Source organism: Styela clava, chromosome 8 (assembly GCF_964204865.1).
Source record: "Styela clava chromosome 8, kaStyClav1.hap1.2, whole genome shotgun sequence".
NCBI lineage: Eukaryota > Metazoa > Chordata > Ascidiacea > Stolidobranchia > Styelidae > Styela > Styela clava.
In genome coordinates, this window is record NC_135257.1 from 5,102,430 (window position 1) to 5,128,395 (window position 25,966).

The window sequence follows — 25,966 nt, forward strand, 5'->3', positions numbered from 1 at the left end:
TATGTATCGTAATGTGCATATAACTTGTAGAGGCAACCGCACGCACAGCATATATATACACGGCATGCTTATGAAATGAATTGGCAGTATTTGTACATCAGCAAAATGTTTGTATTTGTATATTGATTTGACAGTATAGGCATATTTTTGGCTGTATATGTCTATCACGTTACTAACCGGGGAAGACGGGAATCAGCAATGTGCAAATCATGGTTCAATCGTTATGAACTCCGTTTAAAATTATCTAGTATAGGCATATTTTTGGCTGTATATGTATATCACGTTACTAACCGGGGAAGACGGGAATCAGCAGTGTGCAAATCATGGTTCAATCGTTATGAACTCCGTTTAAAAGTCCATAGGTTCTGTCGTAAAAATACAGAGGTTTGAGTAATGCAACGAGGAGTACAACTGTGTATGATTTACTTTTTCTCTTTCATTCGTATAAATGCTTTCAGTAACTACTGATTTGAAAAGCAAGACTTTAATTTAAATTTACGACTCCTACAAAAACGTTATTTTGTTTTCGTTCTAATCATTAAGATAAAACAATAAAAGATAAAATTAAATCATGAAATAGTAAAATTTGTATGCTCAAGTTGAAAAAATTAGAAAAAATGACATTCAAAAATTGAAAGTACTATCCTCAGAAAACAAAAAGTTTAATTATACTTGTTGCCATTTTTGGGACGTGGAGTAATTATGGGCACTAATCAAGCCGAACCAATGTAAACATTCATTTATATGAATATCAGGGTTAGGTATTAGCGCGACTGTCTAATCAGCAATTCATCCATTCGTTATAGTAAACTATTTGAATAATCTTTACCAACAAAAAAACTAAAAGACGAGAAGTATATATAAAGTTACCGACATTTTTGTTAATGTGGCAACGAGCGAGTGTCACATTTTCAAATCGCCAGTTTGTCTGCTCTGAAGTAGGGACAATAAAATGTGTAGCAACATAGTTTAACGACCAATCTGACACGAACATTGGAATCTGATGATAAAATCGCATCACATAATTTCAACAAGTCAGAAATTACAAAAATACCTATAGCGAGGAATTATTTGATGGTTAATTGTATCTCTTGAAATCGGTAAATCGTAGTATTTTATCCGGAATGCAACAAAAAAGTAGTCGTTTTGTCCGCAGTTAGGGAATCAAATGCAGTCTAAGTGAATTACGTGTGATTGTTAATGATCGGATTCATAAAACTGAGCGTCATAGTTCATTTCTTTCGTCTTGTTATTCTGGTATTTGCGAGAGCAGCATCTGGTTCATTCGTGCTACAATCACATAGTATCACCAATATTTTCATGTTGCATGATATAAGGAATATATGAATTTCAAATCAAAGTCTGAGCTATTTGTGTCCCTGGTTCAATACGAGAACTACTTGTTGCACCTTCGATAAACTTTTTATCAGAGTAAGATTCTTGTAACTGATCATTATTGTTGTTTTCCGTTTTGATATATGGATTATTTGAATTTGATATTTTCATTTCTGATAGATCTTCCGTTCGATCAAGAATATCCGCTGAATCGTCTTCTTCCAAAAGAATTCTGCAAAATATTTTCATTCAAAAATTGTGATATGTATGCAAGCAACCCAAATTTATGGTGATATGATAGATTCGCGATTCAAGTAAGTACCTGGAAAAAGTCTTTTGGAATATTATAATTTGTCATACTATAATGTAACTAACTTGCTCAAATCCGTCAATTTTGTGGATTGTTCTTCGGCGACGAGCATTTCGTATTCTTCTGCTGCGAAATTGTCCCAATCGCTCATCGCCATAATTGATCCATCCATATTCTAAAACGTAAATTTAATTAGATTTGCTATTTGTAGTCTTTTTGGTATTTATTCATTACATATTATATGCACCCCAACATAACAACATAATGTGGTCTTGGACAAATTTTAAGCACAATTAATTTTCTATCATTGATCGGAAAAAAGAACAAAGAATAAACATATAAACTCACATTTTGTGGCGCAAGAGGATCTTTTTGTTCATTGTTGAGGTATTTGGCAATATTGAAGAATGTATCAAAAAACACGTGAGCCATTTTACAAGTTTTCAAATCTTTCAAACTGACTCTTCCTGGGTATTTTGGATTAACAATGTCAAATATCTGAAATAAAAAATAAATAAAACATAGGCATAGTGAATATGTAGGTAATTGCAGTCTTAGCTGTTGAAACACCACCATTTCCATTACCCCAAGCATCGAAGCTTGACTAAATAATAACCTCATATCATGTTAAGTGCTAATGGCGGTTCTATTTTCCGGTGAGGTTATTATAAAATCATATTAATGAATGTCAGACATTTTTTGGTTGATTCAAGTTCATAAATAAAACAAATAAACACGCTAATTGCCAATATAAGTTTATAAGTAATAATTTTCTTGATGGTTTGTTAAGAGTTTCGAGTCTGAACATGACTTGAGGCACATATAAACGTAAACGTGAAAAGTCAGATGTATTTTTCTAGTTTACTATAGAAATCTTGGTTCTCTAATAAGCTGAGATCTGCACTGTTACTCGTAATATTGGTATACTGAGTAAATAAAAAAAAAATTAGATTTCATGCGATCATTTTTCACTAATCGAATTACATTCTGCAGATATATTTCCAATCATGAACGACCGCGAGTACAAATTTGAAAAAAACGGAATAGCGATTTCAACAGCGATGTCTTGTAATGGACTTCTTCTAATGTAAAATACAAATAAAATCCTGTTTCTGACAGTTTTGGGAAAGTTTTTTCGTGAAGGGAAAATTGTTATAAATATGGAAATTCGAAGATAACAGTCAATTTCGCCCGCCAATAATCAGAAATACCTGACAAATGCAGTCTTCAAATGGTAGTGGTTCAATATCAAGTTGTTCTAATTTTTGTGACTGCTCTTCATAAAAATATTCCATTTCATACATCGATATGACTCCGTCTCCGTCGAGATCCATACATCGGAACCAATATTCAATGCTGCAAAAAACGTCATTGTTAAAGACCGAAAGGCAATAAAATGCTTTCTAAATTTAGGGTGAAATTGTAATGAGTAGCACGTGTCGTATTCCATTAATAGCCTTTACTTTTCGCTAACTTGCATAAGGCGACTGAATCAGTTTGATAAGTTCTAGACATAACGTGTAGATTTCACATGTATACGTCAAACCAGTTCAGGAGTTCTTAAACTGGGATCCGCGGACCCCCAAAAGGTCTGAGAAGGTTGAGTTTAAGGGGTCCTTGAAGGACTAGTAGAAATTTTAGGAATAAAATGATATTGTCGCAATATTCTATACAAGATGAACATAAATTGAGTTTGAGCAATAACTTTTTGGAGCATAACTGATATTTTTGCTTGGGACTTGGACTTTACAGCGATTTTTTTTATTGAATGGGTCAAAAATGATATTTTTATTGCGGAAAAGAAGACTGTAGATCACAGATATTTAATCAATAAGAAAAATGCTGTTTCATCTTTCCCGCGAGTCTTGTATTCTCGAGGTTGGTATTTCGTGGTTTTGAGCTTTGATTATGTAGCACTCATATCCTTTTGTCTCGCTGTTTTATCATCTTAGTTTTGGCTGTGTTTATATTCTTATACTTTTAACACTAGCAAGGCACACGTGGCGTGGTTTTCAGAATTTTTGTAACAAGATTTCACTTAGTTCTCGGCTCATGTATAACCATTTTGCAATGGGGCATTATTTAAAAAACAAGTCTTTACGAAAACACTTACTTACGCACTTGCGCGTCTTGTGCAGCTGCCTTAAAATTTGAAACTGCTGTCAAATATAACAGACAAATATGCCAGAGAAGACCATCCAAATGACGATTGACGACTATATAATCATAACACATAATTCGAATGTCATAAACATCGTGATAACATTAATATCGGTATGGTATAATCGTTATCTTATCGCTAGATTGAATTATGAACGGTTTTATCCCTATAAAATTATAATGTTTTTTTAGGGCTTGGCGGGTGTGTTTCAGACTATTCTCGGGGATGCTCGATGGAAAAACGTGCGAAACAGTTTATTGGCAGATACAGGCAGATATTGCTTTCAAACACAAATATAATTGTGAAAAAAATGTTGCAAACAGATTTCGACCTGACCTGATCGCTCGTTGCGTATATTTTAAAATTGTTTCGCATAATTTCAAAATACCAAGCGAATCAGGATTTGTATCCTTGCTTACTAACGAAACTGAAAGTCGAAACAGGTTGGAGGTGTCAATATTAACATGCGTGTTGCCCTGTCAAATGCACAATTTCATTTTTTTAGGCACACAATAGCTTCCTTCACATTAAACTATCAATAGAGGTCACGCGAGACTAACTCCCAATTCTTCCTCAATGCCTTCGTGCTAGTGGATCCGTATGCGTATATTCCAAGGATGTTGTAGCAGAAATGAACATGCCATACTATACAATGCAAGAGTCCTGCTGCACTAACAAACATAAATTTATTTCTATAAAGTTTCGTCTGAGGAAGCCTGATTTTGGTCAGACGAAACGTTACAGAAATACATGTGTGTTAGTATGCAGCACGACTCTTCACACTAAAATTGCGACTTTTTTTTCCACTTTTCTTTGTTTAAATTTTTTTAGACAGACCCCGATAAAATATTTTACCACCAGGTACCAATAAAATCATTTAAGGGTCCGTGATATAAAATGCTTAAAAACAACTGTACCAGTTTTATTTACTTCTTGACGAATTAATGTTTATTTATTTCAGTACTAATATTAATGTAAAATAAGAAGGCAATGTCTTCTAATTAGTGTTTCCCCAAACTGTGCGTTGCCCATTTCCCATTTCCTAAAAAACTATTTCCAGCGTCTGCTTTAAATGTATGTGACTTAACAATTCTACTCACAAGACCTTGCTAGATTTTTACCTTGTCGGAGATTTCTTATCTTCTTCGGATAAAATGAACCAAACAAAATCAACATATGACATTCTGCTGAGTTGATGGTCAGATGTATCCCATCTTGTTACAGCACCTGATAATACTCTCTCTATCAATCTGCTTGATAATACTGAAAAATAAAATGCAAAAAATTTAAATAAATTAAATATTTAAACAGGAAAATTCTGAAGTTCTGATATGAGTGAAAACTATTTTGAACCTAAATATCTGATGCTAAAATTTTTGTAAATTAACATCCAGGTTTTTATGATTTATATTTATTCACCTTATATGTTAATCTCATGCAAAACGAAAATGGGCTTTGCATCACTAAGCACGGTCACTTGCGGCCCGCAGTTATTAAGTATAAATCAATGAAATTATTTTTGTTGACTCCGCTCCTATAATATACCCAATATTAAGGGAAAGTCCAGTTACTTTATTTTTGGCATCATATCACTTACCTCCATCTCCATAACCTATTAGATCATGTTTGTCGATAACAAGATCATGGTCTGTGTCTAATTCCCAAAATTTACAGTAAATGACGTAAAAATGTTCATATGAAAAATAATCAGTAATAGCGTTGATGTCATCTTCTTCTTCAAGTAATGATAAAACCTGTAAAATAACAAGTCAAGTAAATAACAACGTAAAGTTTTTAACAAATAGTTGGCTACGGTAACTAATCGAATCAAATTATGTAATATATATGTGACCTCCAGTTGATATTGTTTCCAGGATGCAATTTAGTAACGCCAAATCCCACCAAAATTTCCGAAATTACTATACTGAGTGGTAAAAATATACTTACTGTTAAAAAGTTACTTTTTCTCAACTCTTGTGCGGTGATTTGACCCGACCATGATCTGTTTACGACGTAGAATATTCTTGCAATAACCTGGAGAATAAAAGTTTGTCTGTTCATAAAAAGCGTCAAACGAGGGTGTTGAGCTAGATTGATATACTCAAGTGTATTGAACCCTCTAATTTCAAAAATCAATATGTCTCGAAATATAAATATTCTATAAAACGTTTTTTTTTCTCAAAATGGCGTACCGTTTATTTGCAACAATATAGTTCTATTCGAGTGAAAAACAAAAAAAACGCTGGCTTTTTAAATTGGGTAAATTATGTATTCATGTAAAAATTTAAATGTGAATCACTGATGAGTCATAAATAAATTGTTTCCGTGTTTCACAACTATTGATAGATTTGGTTTCAGTATTTCATTGTAACATTCAAGCCATAATAAAAATCTATGTTTTGCTCATAGATCAGAACATAGTTGGTGTCAAGAATTTTAGGTTAATCGAGAGTAAATATACTTTGTTGAACATTTAATTCCAATCATGGGTGAAATTTTATTTTATCAAGTGGTGGATACAAATTTAAACGTAAGGCCACAAATAACCGACTATTGAACGAATTACCAAATTTATTACCAGCAAACTTCTTGACCATATTGACTTAAACACCGAAAATTATGGATTCAATTTAACAGTCGATTTTACAGTTTTGTTGTGTGGTCACTTGGTATTCGACTTTTGAGGTTTTTTCTCAACTTCTTTACATATTTAAATATATATTCTTGTGGCCTCGCGATTATGGCACAATCTAACAACACATAATACAACTCACCGTGTTCATATATCTTGTATGGAACTCAGGAGCGTCCTTTAGAAACACTAAACCAGGATGCGAATCCACGATATCCTACAACAACAAGCAATTAGTTTGAATTAATATTTCGTTTTTTAAAAAAACGCTACTGATTGAAAGAAAATAAACTTACTTTTAAAAGAGGTAGAAAATCTTCAAAATCGAGACAATTTTTTGTAGGTTTGCACAACAATGCAACAAACCTTGACGATTGGTCGTGATTAGTGGATGTCACTCTGAAATAAAGTAATTTATCGTTTTAATAAGAGAAGTGCAATATATTACAAAAAGCAGCGATAAAAATAATCAAAGGAATGTCAAATAAAATCAAATGATCAAATACTGAGATTCAAAAGAAATCGTTCCAAAAGTTACCATTTCAATTGCCTTACGAATGGTTCTTGAAAAACTGTAGATACTGTTTATCATTTTCTCGTTGAGGCGAGTTATAGATGTAAGCAAATTCACGGGCGCATCCCATCACATCTGGTATCTTTATATAATGTGATGCTCAAAGTAAAGTGGCAACTTTATCTCGTGCTATGTGGAGTGGATCTCAATAGGGTTAAGAAAATACAGTTTGCACAACCGCTTGATGAAAGAGATTTCCACAAAAATGAGGGTCTTGAAAAGAAGCCTTGGACATAGAATTTTCTTACACAGACGAGAAAACTTTATAAAATGAACGAGACTATGAACCTTTGAATAGGAGAGTGATATTTTAGGATCTCTGTAACCTACTTTTTCCACATTCGTATCAATGAGGACTCTGACACTTCTTTGGCATCAATGTCGTCCGCCGCGGCGTAGAAAAGTGCTCCTTTCCAATAAATTGACAAATTGCAAGCCTAAATGAAACGAATTTAAATAATGTAAATATAGTTTTCAAGATATTAGACGTTTTTTCACTCTACTACAACACAACGGTCTTCAACCTCTTCAAAGATTTCAAAAGAATCAATTTTAGTCGCAAGGTGACATCTTGTGATAAAGTTTGTGCGTTTTTTAGATTGAGACAATTCAGAATATAGATAAGGCAGTCAAATTGACTGGATAGGATGAAAAACGTATGACGGAATAAAGTAAATTATGAGCTGCTGTACGGAAATTGTTCACCGGTACCAGTATCCATATACTGATCAGTCAGAACAGAGCTTGCTGACCCAAGTTAAGAATAGAAATGATTATAATTGTGTGCTAAACTGAATAGTGGAAACTGGATAGACCTCAGCTATCTATATTTACGATGTTATGATATAATGATATTGAATTCTGCATTTTGCAAGAAGCATACATTTTTTAATATAATTCTGGTAGTGAAATACCTACATAGTCGCACTCAATCCAGATTTCCCAGAGGAACGATAATTATGGATGCGGTTGTTTAATCTATCGTAGTTTTAATCAGCTGACTTGGTGTTGCAAAAATGCTTCGGTAGAGTAATATATAATATAATAATATTTTGTGTATTATAATTATCACCCTTCATACAAATTTGAGGAAATTGGCGAGAACATTATGATTTTGAAACATCTTATAAGCAATACAATATAGGCCTATTATGCTGCGTGCAACACATGCGTGTAGGCTACTTCTAAAAAAAAAATTATGCTTGAAAATCTATTCTAAACAATAATTTTAGCGGCAATAGAATCAGATTGGATCAAATTTTCAATGGAAATTAAACAATGCATTTTTTTAACAAAAGGTACTTATATACAATTCAATATTTGCCATACTTTAGCAACCAATCCCATTTCCGTTAATGGAACCATTCCCCCATCAAAGCAACTACAAATTTCCGATATTTTCTGAATTGTTGTATGAATTTCATCTATAGAAAAAAGAAAAAGAGAAAATAAGTCGAGTTACTTCTGTAAAACGAAATAGGCCAAACATCGAAACAGGCCACACGTATGTACGTACAATGAACGAGTTGCGTTTGTGACAGCGCCAGAGCACTGAGAACAAAATGTTTACAGATTTTGAGGCGAAAGTGTCCTAAAATACGATAGTAATTATTATATTGTACCATATATATATATGTGATTGGTATATTATGGGTCAGCCATGGTAGTATTCGTTTTAACATAATAAAAATATGCTTACAATAGGGTCATACCTACCTTGTGATCGTGGTTTTCCTTTTGGAAAATAAAATCTTGGAATTTTGGGCTTTTCAGATTCAACTTTAGGAGCGACAATTGGTTGCACTGGTTCTTCTCTCTGTAAATTATAAACAAATTCATGCGAAAAAGAGTAATGCATTAATTAACGCCCTTGGATCGTAAAACACTCTTCAAATCAAAATCCTGGCATGTTAGTACCGAGATCGGAAAAGAAAAGGGCTTCAGTAATAAATATTGAAATAGAAATTTGTGAATACATTTCCAATCAGATCATTCGTTTTGACACACGATTCTTTCACATGGACAATAGCAGTTAACGCTTATAAATCATAATTTGAATTTTGTGAGAATTATGGTGAATCTCAATATATCAGGATAAATATCGAACGCTTTACATACTCTAGCACAAATATGGCTTGGATTATTATGAAATTCGTAGTAAAACACTATCCTATGCACTGGCGTTTTTCAAAATATCCTAATGTAAAGTTATCGCTATGTTATCAATACAAGTTGTTAAAGGATGTATGGATCTTTTGTGTTTATGGTTTGCGGTATTTACCTACCTTTTGCAACGCTAGAACACGTCCATATTTTGATTAGAATTTGAATTTACACAAGGCAAGTTTGGAGAATTGATGGTGCGCGAAGTAAAAACAAATTGTAATTGTCTCATTGAGAATAATGATTAGGTAATAAACACTGATGTCTTATACCACGTTCCTAGTCAGAGTTGCTCATTTTGCAAGCAGTTTACCTCATCAGAGAGTACTAAGATATTGTGTACTGGACTGCGGATCTCTCCACGTTTGACTACAGTTAGTTAAACCTCACTGGTGTAACTTGCCAAGTATGAATGAGTATAGAATTTAGACGAGTATGAAAAGGCCGGGAAATTGTAAATGCGAATCGCGTCAAGGAACAGTGCTGAAATTTCGCAATAACATTCTGAAGAACTTCAAGGTAGTAAACAAAGCTCCGTTTTTATGTCAGGAGACATAAACGGTGAAGGGTTTTATCGTTGAGTGTACCGTCCGTCGTTACTGGAGATCAAGGAATCTTGATTCTGATGAAATGTACTTTATTACACTATTGAGCGTTAAGTTATCCTCACGAGGCTGTGCCAATGCTGTTTCTTATTTTTTTTTTTTTATTATTATAGAATGATAATCGTAGATAACAGCTATTGTAATATCCCGGCACTCATTTGTAAACAGGCGACTAACGTTGTCAGTGGCAATAAATGACAGATTGAAAAGTAAAATTAAACTCGGTGGGGTGGACATCCACGAAAAGAAATGTTGTGTGATTTCATCAACAGCCTAAAAGACAAGTGAAAATATGCATATATGCGAAAGTGACATATTCGATAGTTCACTTTGGAGCTAAACTCGGCGAGAGAAAGTACGGAGAAAGGGGATAAAAATAAATGATGAAAACTTCATTAAATCACTTTGTTTTGTCAATTATTTTAAATACTAAAATGTCGAAGCGCACACGACAGTGTCTAATAGAGTTTATACAACGTCCATAATCGACCCTCAAATTGCTATCAAACACCGGTGTCACTTTGCTTATAATGTTGGAGTATGTATATCTGACATGTATATCAACAATGGTTATCAATGTGAATATTTCATTTCCAAGTCGCTGAAGTTGGGTTTTGGCGATCTATACAATTTCAATTTGTACTTATATTAAATATTGGGACTTAAAATAATACATGTGGAGTTCACATCGATTAATGCGCGGCATTACCCTATCCTATAGTAACGATAACCCGCTCGGTCCGTGAAAATATTGGTGAGGCAATGTTCGAAAACAAAAATACGTTTATTTTCACTGAGAAAAGAACCTCTGGATCTTTGGTTGGATGTTATCGATCGCCTCAATCGGTTAATGTTTTGTCCTTGAGTTTACTTATGAGAAATGCCAATCTATATAGGCGACTGCGAAGTTCAGCCATGACAATGTTCGTCTATAATTATTACAATTCTTCACCAATTTAACCAATGTGGTTGACTTGTCAGGGCAATTTGCCCTATGATTTCAGACTATCTGTGTATATAATTTATTGTTATTTTTATTATATGGAATTTGGAATTTATTATATATTTATATAACTAGATCACGGTTGTTTGGACATTTACGGTAGTCAAAGCATAAAATATTCTACGGCTTTCCAGGCATTGTATGGTGGTATAGACAACCGGAGATATCAAAATAGTAACGGAAATCACGTATATGAATTCATGAATAGCAAGAACATTATGCCGTAAACATCCAGTAAATAGGAATCTGAAATTTCTGAATTCTATCCAGCGACGAAACACTTATTTATATTCGTTTATACTGCCCGATAACGTCGAATAGATATTTCTGATAATATAGAGATTCCTAACCAGAAAGCATGTTATCTAATTCAGTTGACAACGCTGTGATTTAGGAGAGATTTGTGAAACAATGTTTCGCATTAAGTTTCAATACTCTGGGATTTTTCAGTACGCGATGTAGAACATAACTTATGAATTTGTTATTAATCATTATTTTCTTGTTGTACAAATCTTCATGCTCTTCATAATGCAAATACAGACGGCACTCCAGCTCTACGCCACTGGAAGCTCGCAAGATTCAATGCTGTTATCGTTAAATAACGCCATGGAGTGATTCGGATCAGCAATGATAATATACATTCATGCGGGAAATTGTAGATTGGAAAATTTTGGCCTGTGCCTTAGAAACTTCTGTACTGTCTCATTATAATTCGCAGTGTCTCACCTGAAGTAAACGATATGAAAATCATGGTAAAAAATCTTACTTTCATCCATTCATGGGACAGGCTTCCTTTTATACTGTCTTCCATTTCAAGTATAATTAACTTCATTATGAACACGTGACAACGTAGTGATACTCAGTCGTACTGTTGCCCGACTAATAACACATTGAAATATTACTTACTGACTATAACGTATGGTTCGGTCTATCACAAAAATAACGATATGAATTGTTAAAATCTAATTTATCTGAGATTTTCACGGATAGTAAATTAACATGTAGGTACAATATTCTGATTTGATAGTAAGCTTATCCGATTATGACGGTACTGATTTAGTCTATCAATTGGCACAATAGCAACTTAAAAATTCAAGTGAATTCCCATAGTTTAAATTAAACACTTAAGTGCATTTTTGCTGCATGAATGTAAACATTAAACGTCTCTCGTTGAGGGCCTGCAGTAACTTTTTAGTAATTAATGTCATTTTACTTTAATTGTCAGTGTTATATATTATTCTTGGATGCTTGATGCAAGATAAGCAGATTGAAGACAACGAATGACATTTAAGACTCTGGTGGCTACTGTTTGGCTACCCGTTACCTACGTTACCTACGACGCGAGAAGAAACTGGTGTTTTACTACATCTGAGAACTCTAGCACTGAAGATCTACAAGTTGTTTTCATGCATACGCATATCGTTATGCAGCGTAGTCCATGATTTATGACCGACTTTCAAAAATCATACGTAAAGAAGGTAGTGCTACGCTCGCATTGACATGCCGTGTAAAACGCACAGGATATGACTAAATGCATCGCATCAGGGATGCGTGGCTATAATAATATTGTATACCATCGGACATGTATGGCTTTATGAATAAAATTTTGCTTCAAGTGCGCTTTGGCTTGAATCTAAGAAGATCCGCTTGTAATTTTATACAAATATATCCTATTAGTTATGCAGTGCGTGAAAAATATGACGAATATATTTGATGTCTAATGGAATTGGACGGACGATTACCTCTCATTGGTCAAAAATAACTACGCAGCGCACCATACTAACAGGGAGTACTTGTTGATTAACTGCTTTTCACATTGGATAACAATGCCAAAACCTTTGGATACTGCTTTTTAAATTAAGTTTCACTGTCGCTTAGCAATTTTCACAGTACGTACGAAGTTTTTCCGGAGTTCATATTTTGTAAAAATACAACGTTTGTATCGCAGAGAAATAAGTCCGCAACGTAGTTCTTACGTGTTCATGCATTTGCAACAGTAAACCACATCCTTTCAAATTGTATCAAATTTAGAGTCTAAATCTGTAGCAAAAAAACGGCAAAACGACGCACATTTATGTTCAGTTCGTTAACTGCTTTGATTCAATGAATGCGAGACCCGGAAGGAAACTGGCGTGACGTTACTAAGTATACAAATCGGTGAGCAAGAGGCTATGCAGTATAAATGACGGCAGTTGGACTATATGTACACAAAACGTGATAACGTTACTTTGAGCGAAATACCTCTAATGTGGTTTTATAATAACATCTCTACTTTGAGGATTTTAATTCAATACATGATTCTTCTATTGACCAAGCTTATCATATCGGTTAATTGCAAGATAACAGTAGACGAACTTACGCGCAGATGAACAAACATACTGGTTTATGTAACTTTGTTCAAAAATATATGTAAGAAATGTTTGCATGCATTTTATGGAACCTTACAGTCCTTCACTTTAAGCACCGTTAGTTAGTCACGCTTTATGATTTACATTGCCCAGCTTTACTGTGACGTAATAAGTCACTTCTTTCCCCGCGCTTTACGGCCTTCTAGAACTTTCCTTGCCACGAGGTAGACGCTTGTTGCGCTTTGCTTATTAGGGAGGATTCTGCGCGACTGCAGAAATTATAGCTTATAGGTTTTACTATTTTTTGGTTATATTACTAAATGATTATCAGGTAGGAATTCTAGAATTGAAATGATTATGTTTATCCATATATTGTCCGATAGGTTGTGAGGATTGCTGTATTTTTTGTTGTATCGAATACGTCTGTCACTTATTGTTTTTTATTTGTATTATAGCATACTTATGGCTGTTCTTTGAGTCCTTGTCAAAAACAGTCAATTTATCACTAACACTAACGCCGACACTAACCCTAACACTGTTATCACTGACGTCAACATTAGATGTGTTTAAACAAGATAATAAAGTTTCTTTCAACACAAGTCTACGGAATTGTTGGTGTACAGGTGTGCAGTGTGTGTTGGTCAGTTGGTGCATAGATTGAAGACATTATTTGGGGACCCAAGGGACAGGACGCGTCTCCAGTTACCCTGTATCTTTGAGTCGCATTGGAACACATTAGGTACCGTACCCTACGCGTACTTATCCCACATCGAAATAAATTGACTGATGGCTTTAAATGATGAAATTCTTCAATCTGCTGTGTCTCACACCAGCACAGCATCGGAAATCCAGACACTGGAAACAATTCGACTCGTTCATGATCGAAACATCACTACATTACTTACCAGTCTTGATAGACTGATGAATATTCCAAATAATCGAAAAAATGTAGTTGCTGCAAAAGATAGACTGGATAATGCAGTGGCTACTTGGGAGGAATATTTGAACAATTACATTACTTCGCATTCAGCAACAACAGAATCTGATGCCATGAATATTCAAAACGCTTCACAGTATTTAACTCAGCTAAATGATATGAAAAATTCATGTAATATGAAATATCGACATTATCAACAAGAATGCCTTGCTAGTGATCAATCCCAAGCAAGTTCCAGAAAATCGAAAGGTTCACATTCAAAGACTAGTAGCACAACTTCTTCCACAAGAGCGAAGTTATTAGAGCTGGAAGCAGCTGAAGAATTAGATGAGGCACAAATTGAATCTCAACTTGCCCAACTTCAAGCTGAGAAAAAGGTGAGAAAGGCACTTTATAAACAACAAAAGGCAAAGATCATAGCAGCTAGTAGCACAAAATCTTCTAGAAGTTCGTTGATTGAAGTACAAGCTCTTGATGAAACACTGTTTGAACCACCCCCAGCATTGAAGTTGCGAAATTATGTGCCGGAATATCCTTGTAACGTCATGCAACCTTCTGTTCGAGTTTCAACAGGAGGTGGAATAACTGGCATTCTCAGCTCAGCAATTGGCACTTCTACAGGTATGGCCATTACAATGCCTTCTGCTAGTATTACTGAGCTTACGTTGTGTAATTCGACGCCTGTTATCAGTAGGAGCCAACAGCTGCATAGAATTATAAATACCACTGGCACCTTACCAATTGTACCTTCAGCTATACATGATAATATTGCACCATTACAAAATTTGCCTGTTGTGACGACCCCAGGTATCTCTATGGGGCCGGCGTTATCTCACCAAACTGCAAGAAGGAATTTGTCATATCCCACCGTCTCATCAAGTTACCATGATAATACGTTACCTGCATATCCCCCAATGGGGCCGGCATCTATAAGCACATCATTTTCGTATCCTGCTATTTGTGAACCAACTTTTACCTACCCACAAATTTTTTGCCCTGTGACTTATCCTGAGCCCCTTCGTACCTTGCCTACCCGACCCATTATGTCATCAATGGCCAGAGATGACTGTTGGATGCCACCGCCTTCAAGATCCTATCTTCCTCCTAATCCTGCACTACCACCAGTAATTTCAAGACCTGATCCTCACACTTCAGTACTCCCGGAATATCCATCTCAACAATTGGATCATAATTATCCCAGCAGAGATGATTTGTATGTTTTGGCAAACACCATGAAACAAGGCTTCACACTGCCTAAACTTGACCCCATAACATTTGATGGTGACCCCAAAAGCTATCATGCATTCATGCGTGGATTTGACAACATTATTGGTCATCACGCCTATGAACCTGCGGTGAAATTAGCTCAACTTATACAGATGTGCACTGGTGAGGCCAAGGATGCTATTAAGCATCTTGTAATTGTCGATTCTCCAAGCGAAGGATATCAAGCAGCACGAGACACCTTACTGTATCGATTTGGAAATCGTACACTAGTCATTGACGCTCACATCCGCCAACTGACAGAAGGACCTAGAATAAGAGCCAATGATACTAAAGCACTGTGTCGGCTTGCGTCACAGATGAGAAACTGTTTTATTATTCTGACACAGTGGAAAGCTGAACAGATGCTGGATGCACAAGCTTATCTAAAAGATATATTTCGTCGTCTGCCACCAACATTACAAGCAGATTATGTACATGACACTTCTTGGAAGAATCATCCGATTCCTTCATTCACTCATTTATTGAAATTTGTTGAACTGAGAGCCCATCTCAGTAATAATTTTTATGGACGTTTAATGGCAGAAAATGACAACAAGCCCAGGGCAGTACAAAATTTTAAACCTCGCTTTGGGAAAATGTCTGCCTATTCTACAATCAGTTCTTCAACATCACAGAAGAGGAATTCATCACCTGCTTACAGACCAACACATCACAATGGAAGACAACAAGCTCATGGTGCTAGCCAAAAGCACCCACAAACTTTATGTTTATGTTGCAAGAACGATCACTCTTTATATCGTTGCGCAACATTCAAACAATATGACCTGCAACATCGTCGTGATTTCATTCGAGAGAACAATTTATGCTTCAACTGCATGAGATCCGGACACATCGTCAAGGAATGTCCGTCTCAGAAACGTTGCCAAGCTGATGGGTGTACACGGAAGCACCACACACTACTTCATCAGAATGAAATGCCAACCAGGCCACGATCACCTGTGACCGGAAATATACCCACGGACACTAATAGTAAGGTCAATTCAACAAATGTAAGTTCTTATTTTGCCAATGTTGTCAACTTTTGTGATACTGATTGTTTTGTAAGGCTCATGGTTGTCCCTGTTGAGGTAGAAGTTTGTGGTTCGAACCATAAGTCATTGACATATGCCTTCCTAGATTATGGGGCAACTAGATCCTTGTGTTCCACTAAATTAGCTAGGGATTTGGCTCTCAATGGAGAGCCAGAGAGATGTACAATACGGACTGCCACTGGTCCAAAACTTCATGATGGCATGAAAGTTTCATTTACTATTAGGGGTGTCCATGAACCCCAGACCGTTGATGTTCACCATGCCTTGACATTTGACTCGATACCTGATGTGCGAGATTCAATACCAAACACTGAGGCCACACAGCGTTATCCTCACCTACGGGACCTAGAATTTCCCCTATTGAATAAACCAATTGATTTGCTTATTGGGGCTGATGTCCTGGGTCGTTACCCAATCACTGAAACCCGGGTGGGTGCAGCTGGATCCCCCACTGCATTACACACCATCCTAGGTTGGGCCCTTACTGGCCCAGACGTAAGCATTGCAGATACCAATACAGAAGTCAATTATTTGAATACTGTACAACCATTTGATTGTAATTTTACTGATTTTTCTAATTTTAATGAACCTATTTGTCATATGTGTGCTCATGATTTTGCTGATGTCAATGCTAACCCATGTATTACTCAGCCATCCCAGGATGATAGAAGGGCACTTGATTTTATGAACCAAACTGTGACCAAGGTTGATGGTCGGTTTCAAATTGGACTTCCATGGAAGTCAGACACTGTTAGCCTTCCCTATAACCGTAATATCGCTGAGAAGCGACTAGTGTATTTGAAACGTAAATTTATGGGGGACCCTGAATTATTTCAGAAATATAGAGATAAAATTGAGGGTTATATTCAGAATGGTTACGCCGAAGTAATCCCATCACATGCACTCACACCCACAAATAAAACATGGTACATTCCACATCATGCCACACACCAATCTAAATTTAGAGTTGTTTTTGACAGTTCTGCTGAGTGTAAAGGAACTTCATTGAATAAAAATTTGCTTTCTGGTCCTGACAACAACAACATGCTAACAGGAGTGCTCATTCGATTCAGGCAAGAATTGACTGCATTTGTTTGTGACATAAAAGAAATGTTCCACAGGATTAAAGTCTCACCCAACGACACAGATGCTCAGCGGTTTCTATGGTGGAAAGACCATAATTTGGATAGTGTTCCCATTGACTTTAAAATGTTGTCCCACAACTTTGGGAACACTTCATCACCTTCTGTTGCCACATTTGCGCTACACAAAGTAGCCACAGACAATCTGTCGAATGCAGATGAGATGACAGTACGCACCGTTATGCGTAATTTTTATGTCGATGATGGACTGAAATCTGTCGATGATCCATCAGATGCTGTAAGACTAATCAAACAGCTCACTGAATTGTTGGCAACCGGAGGATTTCACCTCACCAAATTCATGAGCAATGATATCAATGTTCTGCAATCAGTTCCAGAAAGTGACCGTGCTCCTGCAATTAAAGACCTCAATCTTGAACGTAATTCACTCAGTCGAACCCTAGGTGTTCAGTGGAACATGCACACTGATGAATTTGTAGTATATGTCAACATTGAACCAAAGGCGCTCACTCGAAGAGGCATTCTTTCAATGGTGAGTCAAATCTTCGATCCTTTGGGTTTCGTTCAACCATTCATCTTACCTGCCAAGCGGATTCTACAGGATCTTTGTATCGAAGGATACTCATGGGATGACCCCATTACTGGTTTACTAAAGGACCGTTGGGAAAAATGGATCGATAAATTACATGCATTGAATGGCCTGGCGATCCCTCGATGTTACAAACCACAAGAGTTCAAAAGCAACAATATCCAATTACATTGTTTTTGTGATGCCAGCACATCTGGCTATGGAGCATCAGCTTACTTACGATTTACTGGCGACAAAGGTGAAGTTTATTGTTCCTTTGTCAGGGGAGTCGCTAGAGTAACTCCTAAGCATCCACTGACTATTCCACGACTGGAACTAACCGCTGCAGTTGTGGCTGCTGAACTTGCCAATTCAATTTTACAAGAACTGGACTATACAGTTGACAGCGTTATATATTGGTCAGATTCCATGTCAGTTATCCAGATGATCAATAATCGTTCTGAACGCTTCAAGACATTTGTGGCCAACAGAATAAACACAATTCATCTCTTGTCAAAACCACATCAATGGCACCATGTCGAATCTAAGCTGAATCCAGCTGACATTGCTTCTCGTGGTCTAATGCCAGATAAACTAAACAAGGCTGGTATTTGGTTCAAAGGCCCACAATTTATATGGGGAAGTGAAGATGCATGGACCATGGTTAATGATGGGATTCATAAAGTCCCATGCGACCCACAACTTGTTTCGGAGATGAAAGTTCATTATACTGAACCTATGGAAGATCTCGCAGATTCTTCTCCATTACATGAACTGTTATTGCGTTACTCATTATTCGAAAAGCTACGTAGAGCTGTTGCATGGCTACTACGTTTTTCGTACATATGCAACTTGGAAATTCTCACATTCTGACAATTCACCAACTTTGGGATTTTTATCTGTAGAGGAATTAGATTGCGCCACCAAAGAAATTATGAAACTAGTACAACAATCATCCCTCTCAGAGGAGCTCAAATATTTTGAAGATAATACAGATGCTGAGGAAGTACCGTTGAATCTACAGAACAAAAAGAAACTCAAAACACAATTTTCGAAAACACTTCTCAAATGCAACCCTTTTGTACAAGATGGAATCCTGCGTGTAGGTGGACGACTTCGAAACTCTGGCTTACCAGTTGATCAGAAGCATCCGATTATTCTTCCACCATACCATCATGTGACAAAACTGATTATTACCAAACATCATGAAATGACTGGACATTCTGGTACATTACACACACTTTCCTCTGTTCGTGGCAAATATTGGATTTTGAAGGGACAATCTGCTGTTGCTAAGGTTGTTCGTGACTGTGTTGCTTGCAACAGACGTTCTGCAAAAGTAGGAGAGCAGTGGATGGCAGATCTACCATTTTCTCGTGTTACTGCAGGTAACCCACCATTTTTCTACACTGCAGTTGATCTGTTTGGCCCTGTGAAAGTCAAATTGGGACGAAGCGAACATAAACGATATGGCTGTATATTTTCATGCATGGCTACAAGAGCAATACATATTGAAGTTGTAGAATCCTTGGATACTTCAGCATTCCTGCAAGCTTTCTTCAGGTTTACATCTAGACGTGGGAAACCTGCTCATGTATATTCAGACAATGGATCCAACTTGGTGGCTGGAAGCAAAGCTATTGCAGATGGTATTAACAAATGGAATTCCAAACTGATTGACACATCTCTATCTCAAAAGGGTATACAATGGCATTTTTCGCCTCCTCTTTCTAGTCACCAAAATGGAGTGGTAGAAAGAATGGTACGAGAGGTGAAAAGAATTCTCCGAGCTCTTTTGGATGGCCAGTCTCTCAATGACTACTCATTATGGTCTCTTCTTACAGGAGTGGAGGGAATTCTCAACGATAGACCACTCACACCACTGAGTGATGATCCGAAGGACTTGAATGCCCTCTCTCCCAACTCAATTTTGATAAACAGATTAGAACCATCTTTACCACCTGATGTGTTCTTTCGAACGGATGAATATAGAAGAGGATACAGACATGTTCAACGATTACTCGATTTATTTTGGCAGCGTTGGACAAAAGAATATCTTCCCCAATTACAGTGCCGACAGAAGTGGCTCAATGTTCAACGCAACTTTCAAGTTGGAGATCTTGTGCTGATGTACGATGACAATTCACCAAGAGGATGTTGGCCCAAGGCAATTGTAGAAGAAACATATCCTGATGATCAAGGAGTTGTCAGACGAGTGAAGGTGCGCACATCCAATTCAACATATGTGCGTGACATAAGGAAGCTTTGTCTACTAGAAGCTGTTTGATACATTTACACACAATACACATTACATATAAAGCATCCACATATACACAGTTACACGTACGTAACATACATTCTCACTATGGGAATATTAGGTGTCTATTTCGAATTATTTTTGAGGGAGATAATTTTTTGGTTTTACCCCCCCTTTTTATTTTTTTGGGGTCTTGCATTGACAATTTCGTTATCTTTATTGATTTGTTACTGTGTTTATCCTTTCAATTGATTTTGGAAGTCAAGCAAACCTTTCTTGTTTTTTGAAAATCATTTTCCTTGTTATCGATATAACATTTCATATAATTTTCGGGGCCGGTATGTAAGAAATGTTTGCATGCATTTTATGGAACCTTACAGTCCTTCACTTTAAGCACCGTTAGTTAGTCACGCTTTATGATTTACATTGCCCAGCTTTACTGTGACGTAATAAGTCACTTCTTTCCCCGCGCTTTACGGCCTTCTAGAACTTTCCTTGCCACGAGGTAGACGCTTGTTGCGCTTTGCTTATTAGGGAGGATTCTGCGCGACTGCAGAAATTATAGCTTATAGGTTTTACTATTTTTTGGTTATATTACTAAATGATTATCAGGTAGGAATTCTAGAATTGAAATGATTATGTTTATCCATATATTGTCCGATAGGTTGTGAGGATTGCTGTATTTTTTGTTGTATCGAATACGTCTGTCACTTATTGTTTTTTATTTGTATTATAGCATACTTATGGCTGTTCTTTGAGTCCTTGTCAAAAACAGTCAATTTATCACTAACACTAACGCCGACACTAACCCTAACACTGTTATCACTGACGTCAACATTAGATGTGTTTAAACAAGATAATAAAGTTTCTTTCAACACAAGTCTACGGAATTGTTGGTGTACAGGTGTGCAGTGTGTGTTGGTCAGTTGGTGCATAGATTGAAGACATTATTTGGGGACCCAAGGGACAGGACGCGTCTCCAGTTACCCTGTATCTTTGAGTCGCATTGGAACACATTAGGTACCGTACCCTACGCGTACTTATCCCACAATATATTCGCTTTATTGTATGCTACAATAAATCGAGTATAATGATGGACCAACATTGTCGCTACAAAATGACGAACTTCGTTTAGCACATTAAATATGAATCGGTTGACGGAGTATATCAATCACATTAATTGGTTTGAATGGACTCAAACAACGAGGTAAAGGACTGAGAATTGAGTAAGGCAATGAACGAAACAAATTCAGGCCAATGAAAAATAAGGGCTGCAAATCTCCTGCAACGTCCCTGCTTCGAACATATTAATCTAAAACGGATAACTTTTAAACAGCTATACAGTCATCGTATTTTTTGGAATTATCAATAAAATGTTTCTCTTCATCATCGAGGATTTATAGATAGATCGATACTCGCCTAAACGTTTAGTTATTTATAAATTGGCAATATTGCAGAACCTAAACATTGACCAACAAGATAAACATTCGCAAATGATTGCTAGAATGTAATTTTTAGTCAAAATCGGGATTCAAATTAAGCAGCAGTATCGAATTGAAAAGCAAGGTCATAATGACCTGACGTTGACATTTTCACCCATGCGCAGAACGAACGCTTTGAATTCGTATTTGAATTGAATTTTGACCTTAAGTGTTCAATACGGATACCACTGCAGTGTAAATAATGGCGTTCCAGAAGCGTGTGTACCAATATGAAGGTAACTAATTTTGTTTGCCTACTTCACATCAAGTTGTGTAAAGGGACTAAAACCTATGGGCAGGGGGTATATTCACTTGGCTAACACAAACAGTCCCCAAACTAATGGAACTAAAATAAGGAAAATCGGAATTAAATTATGGCCTGACTCTAACACGGTACATGCGCTGCGGGAGTACCCAAATATTTATTGGTAACTCATGCTTACGTTCTAATTGCAAACTCATCTGGAATCCTGGGGGAAAATAATAGCCATAAGTGTTAATACACGTACTACGAGTAGACAAACTACATCGATCTTTTTACAGTCTAATTCAAGCGCAATCGAAATCCAAAGGCAAGTCAAATAAATAGTAACTGAGGCTTACCACGTGTGGTGTGGATCCGTTCGTAACAAGAGTAATCGTCGTATTCTTATACTCGTTTGTGTTATTTATGACATCAAAAAATTTCTCTTTAGAGATTCGAGATGCTTCATACGTTGATGAAACCTTTCTTTTCACAGTGTCCGCGTTCCTACCGTCTTTGACATCTTCCGAAACATCTGCATGCCTGAAATCGCTGATTTGGGGCTTCATTGCAGACCTATGAGTTTGTTTTACGATTATATTTTTGTCATTATTTTTTAAATTATTTTTTGTCAATTCATTTGTATTATAATCAGGGATCAAGTTTTTTCTTATAGAAGAAGAACCATTTTTCTGTATCATTACGCCTGTAACGTAATTTCGTCGTGGCTCAGTCCGTGTGTTTGGCTTTTGTTGGTTGGGTACTGCTGCTATAGATATTTTCTTAATTCGGAATTTTGATGCACCTCCATTGCTTAATTTGGTGGAATCTGGCGATAAAGCTGGCGGAGAAAATTGTTCAACGGAAGTGTCTCTGCACGATTTTATCTGGGAATTCGATTGAGTCACAAAATCCATGTGCGAAGGAGAATTTTTCGACTCTGCCATGAAGTTGCAATGATTCATGGGCATTGTTATAATGGAAGAATTGGACGTTGAGTTAGTTGTTACTGACATTGGTACATATATTGTGCTTTTGCATCTGGATTGGGCCGTTTTGTCTCTATTTGTTTTTTGAGTCGAATCGAAGTGTTTTGTTCCAGTCCGAGGTGACGTTTTTTGCTGTACATTTATCGGAACAATTCTACTGTTTCCACTTTTGGTCGTTGGTGCGTAATTGTTTTTAATCATGAAATTAGGAGTGTTATGACTTTGAGCAGAGAAATCCATGAATCCCATAGAATTAGACAAAGCGTTTGATATAGCACTTCGAGCGGAGTTTTTGGTGTGAACAAGAGGTTTCTCTTCGTAAATATGTGTTGGGGCATGCATCTCTGAAGGTGAAGACGAAAATACAAATATCGGAGGTTTTTGCTTGCCAGTATTTATTGCAAATGGTTTTGTGAGGTAGTTAGCATTGCGGTCAGACGCCATTGTTTTTGGGGTGTACACGGGGGCTGCGAAACCTTCTCTTTTTTGCAAAATAAGAAAGCCATCAGGATCTGGTCTGCCTCTATTCATCAGAGACTGTTTGATAAATCTTAATCTGTCCAAAGCGCTAGATAAATCTTCTGGTCTGTAATTTGGTGAGCGACAAGCAACATTATATTGTAGTTCGTCGCCATATCCTCTCATTGAATCAACTAATATCCTTTTCCGTAAAACTCCATCGAGCAACCGACGACTTTTTTGTTTCAGCAACTTATTCCCAATCTTGTGTGTGGGGGAATCTTCATTGGGATTATGCCACATTTGTAATTTCAATAGATTTTTTAATTAATATTAATATTTATAAATTAATTCACTAGAACATAGAACAAGGAAAACTGTAATATGTATATAATAAGGGTGTTGGTTATTAATAAAGCAGTCATAAAGCATACTATTTACACTAGATTTGCTTTTAAAATTGTTAAAAATTTATGTTCCTATATTATTATATTCAGTTCATCGTGCATATGCTGCAGAAATGGTGTATTCGATATCTATATACGACTTTTTAATTGTTTTGAATGCACAATACGCGACATAACATTGATTCGTTGTGAAAGTTTTTATTACAAACCATGGAACGCGTAACTACCTCAGCTTTCATCATCTCCAAAAAACACAGATTACGGAATCTTCGATAAGCGGCTTTAATAATCCATCAGAAAACAATTTAGTCGTTTAAGCCGATTACCCGAATTCCAAACAATTCCGTTTGTGTAGGTAATGTATAAATTAACCACAACTTTCCATCAGTAACACGCCTAAGGCACAAGTCCTGTTTCATCAGTAAATATATCCCTAGAACCCAAAATGTGTTTTAAATTGCGCTACGTCATACGTCAATAGATGCTATGTTTATGCGTTGGTACAATTAATATAGAACAGAGAAATCCTGTTTAGAAAGAAGCCGTCGCATCTATTTTTAGCACAATTTCATGAGTGTCAAAATTTGAGTTCTGAGTTCGCAATTTCAGATTACGTTGACAATATTCCTTTACGTTTTTGAATGTTTAGAACATGCCGAATGATCTTATAGGGCTATTCCTCTTATACTTCGTAGTAGAAAATTCAGCAAGAAAACTTAATTAAATGAGATGAGATTTAAAAGTAGTTACTGTTCTGTAAATTGCTTTTAAGATACACTAGACAAGATACCGAAATACGTCATTCCCGAAGAAAAAAATTACAATGTCAGTCGTTACTGAATGAAAATATAAAAGTTCTCTACTCTGTTCTGTTTATTTTGAATCATTTGAATTATCTAAAATTTTATCGCAAGGTCGATCGGCGCCGGTGACACTCTCTCTCAGGATTCGATCAACTCGCTAATGACATAACCGCCATCATCCATCGCTATTATTGTATTATAAATGCGACATTTATCAAATCACAGATTGATCGCGGTTTTAAAACTCGATATATTTGACGATGGTCAAACATTCAAGTAATATTATACGGTTGCCACTTTCTTGTGGGCGATAATCTTCACGTCACATCGATCTGAAATTTTGTTTTGGAAACGACGAAGCGTTTCCATAAGTTTATAAGGTCCACTCAAGAATGGAATCAGATTTCCTATTGGTAAAAATAGATGATACAATATTTTTGTACGGCGTTTGCTGTTGATGGATCGAAATGTGATTTTTTGATAAAAAATTAATGAGCATCCAATCACTTATAACCTAACCTTGAGATTGCTTATACTTCACATCAACGAGAAAAGTAGAATGTAGATCTGAAGACATCAAAGCTATACAAATAGTTTGCTTTCAGTTTTTTTACAATACATGAGCAACATTATTTACATTCAACGAAATTACAATTACATTCCCAGTATGAAAACTACATTCACCGAAGTTACAAAGCTTTGAAATCTGTCTTCAACTATCTCAACTTAAATGATCAGACCGATAATGAAGCAATGAAATTATACAGGAAACAAACGATATAAGCGTTATATATACTGAACTGTCATACATTTGAACAGTTGAACGAAGCTTCTGTAAAATATCAACAACCGCCCTGCGCAAGACCTAAGGCTAAATAAACTTGGCAACACAGTAATTAGATTTAAATTTTGAGATTTTTCACAAAAACACGAAGCAAACAATATTAAAGAATTTCAGTTCCAAATTATATCTTACGATGGCGCCGTCAATACGCTAAGTGCTAATTAGGCTTCTTTTTTCTTGCAGTAATGAGATAGTTTGATTATTTATTTTAAAAGTCGCAGACCCGAGTGACGAAGTCAAACAGATGTCGGCGTCCGCAGATACTTAAACGACGTGACAAAAATAAATCTTCGGGGAAGGAATGTCCAAAGCGTGTCGATCATGTATGCGACTGCAATGAATTCCAATCAAAAAGTGATGGTTATCACCACCCCGTGGTTGATCGGTAAGAACAACTCAAGCAAAACATCAATGCCAGATCACGA

At 36.3% G+C, this 25,966-nt stretch overlaps 1 protein-coding gene across 2 annotated transcripts; it reads right to left on the reverse strand.

Moving 5' to 3' along the window:
* Positions 1-416: 416 nt before the first annotated feature.
* LOC120345546 (serine/threonine-protein phosphatase 2A regulatory subunit B'' subunit beta-like) lies at positions 417-23,863 on the reverse strand. 2 transcript variants are annotated; one of them, XM_039415033.2, is made up of 13 exons: positions 22,399-23,863; positions 8,729-8,828; positions 8,342-8,436; positions 7,343-7,449; positions 6,735-6,837; positions 6,581-6,655; positions 5,754-5,840; positions 5,404-5,560; positions 4,928-5,069; positions 2,857-3,001; positions 1,994-2,143; positions 1,711-1,820; positions 417-1,567 (listed from the first exon to the last, which is right to left on the reverse strand). In XM_039415033.2, exons 1-13 carry the CDS (start codon positions 23,788-23,790, stop codon positions 1,351-1,353), a joined length of 2,880 nt encoding a protein of 959 aa, XP_039270967.2. In that variant the 5' UTR covers positions 23,791-23,863; the 3' UTR covers positions 417-1,350. The 2 variants fall into 2 exon arrangements, with proteins under 2 accessions (XP_039270967.2, XP_039270968.2); XM_039415034.2 differs by lacking the exon at positions 22,399-23,863 and adding an exon at positions 11,550-11,737.
* Positions 23,864-25,966: the final 2,103 nt, after the last annotated feature.

Coding starts and splice junctions, on each gene's coding strand:
- LOC120345546 (XM_039415033.2), bottom strand. CDS start 23,790: ATGTGGCATAATCCCAATGAAGATTCCCCCACACACAAGATTGGGAAT. Junction 8,829..22,398: donor ACGGATCCACACCACACGTG/GTAAGCCTCAGT, acceptor TATAATTTACAG/AGAGAAGAACCAGTGCAACC. Junction 3,002..4,927: donor GATAAGAAATCTCCGACAAG/GTAAAAATCTAG, acceptor CGTTTTTTGCAG/CATTGAATATTGGTTCCGAT.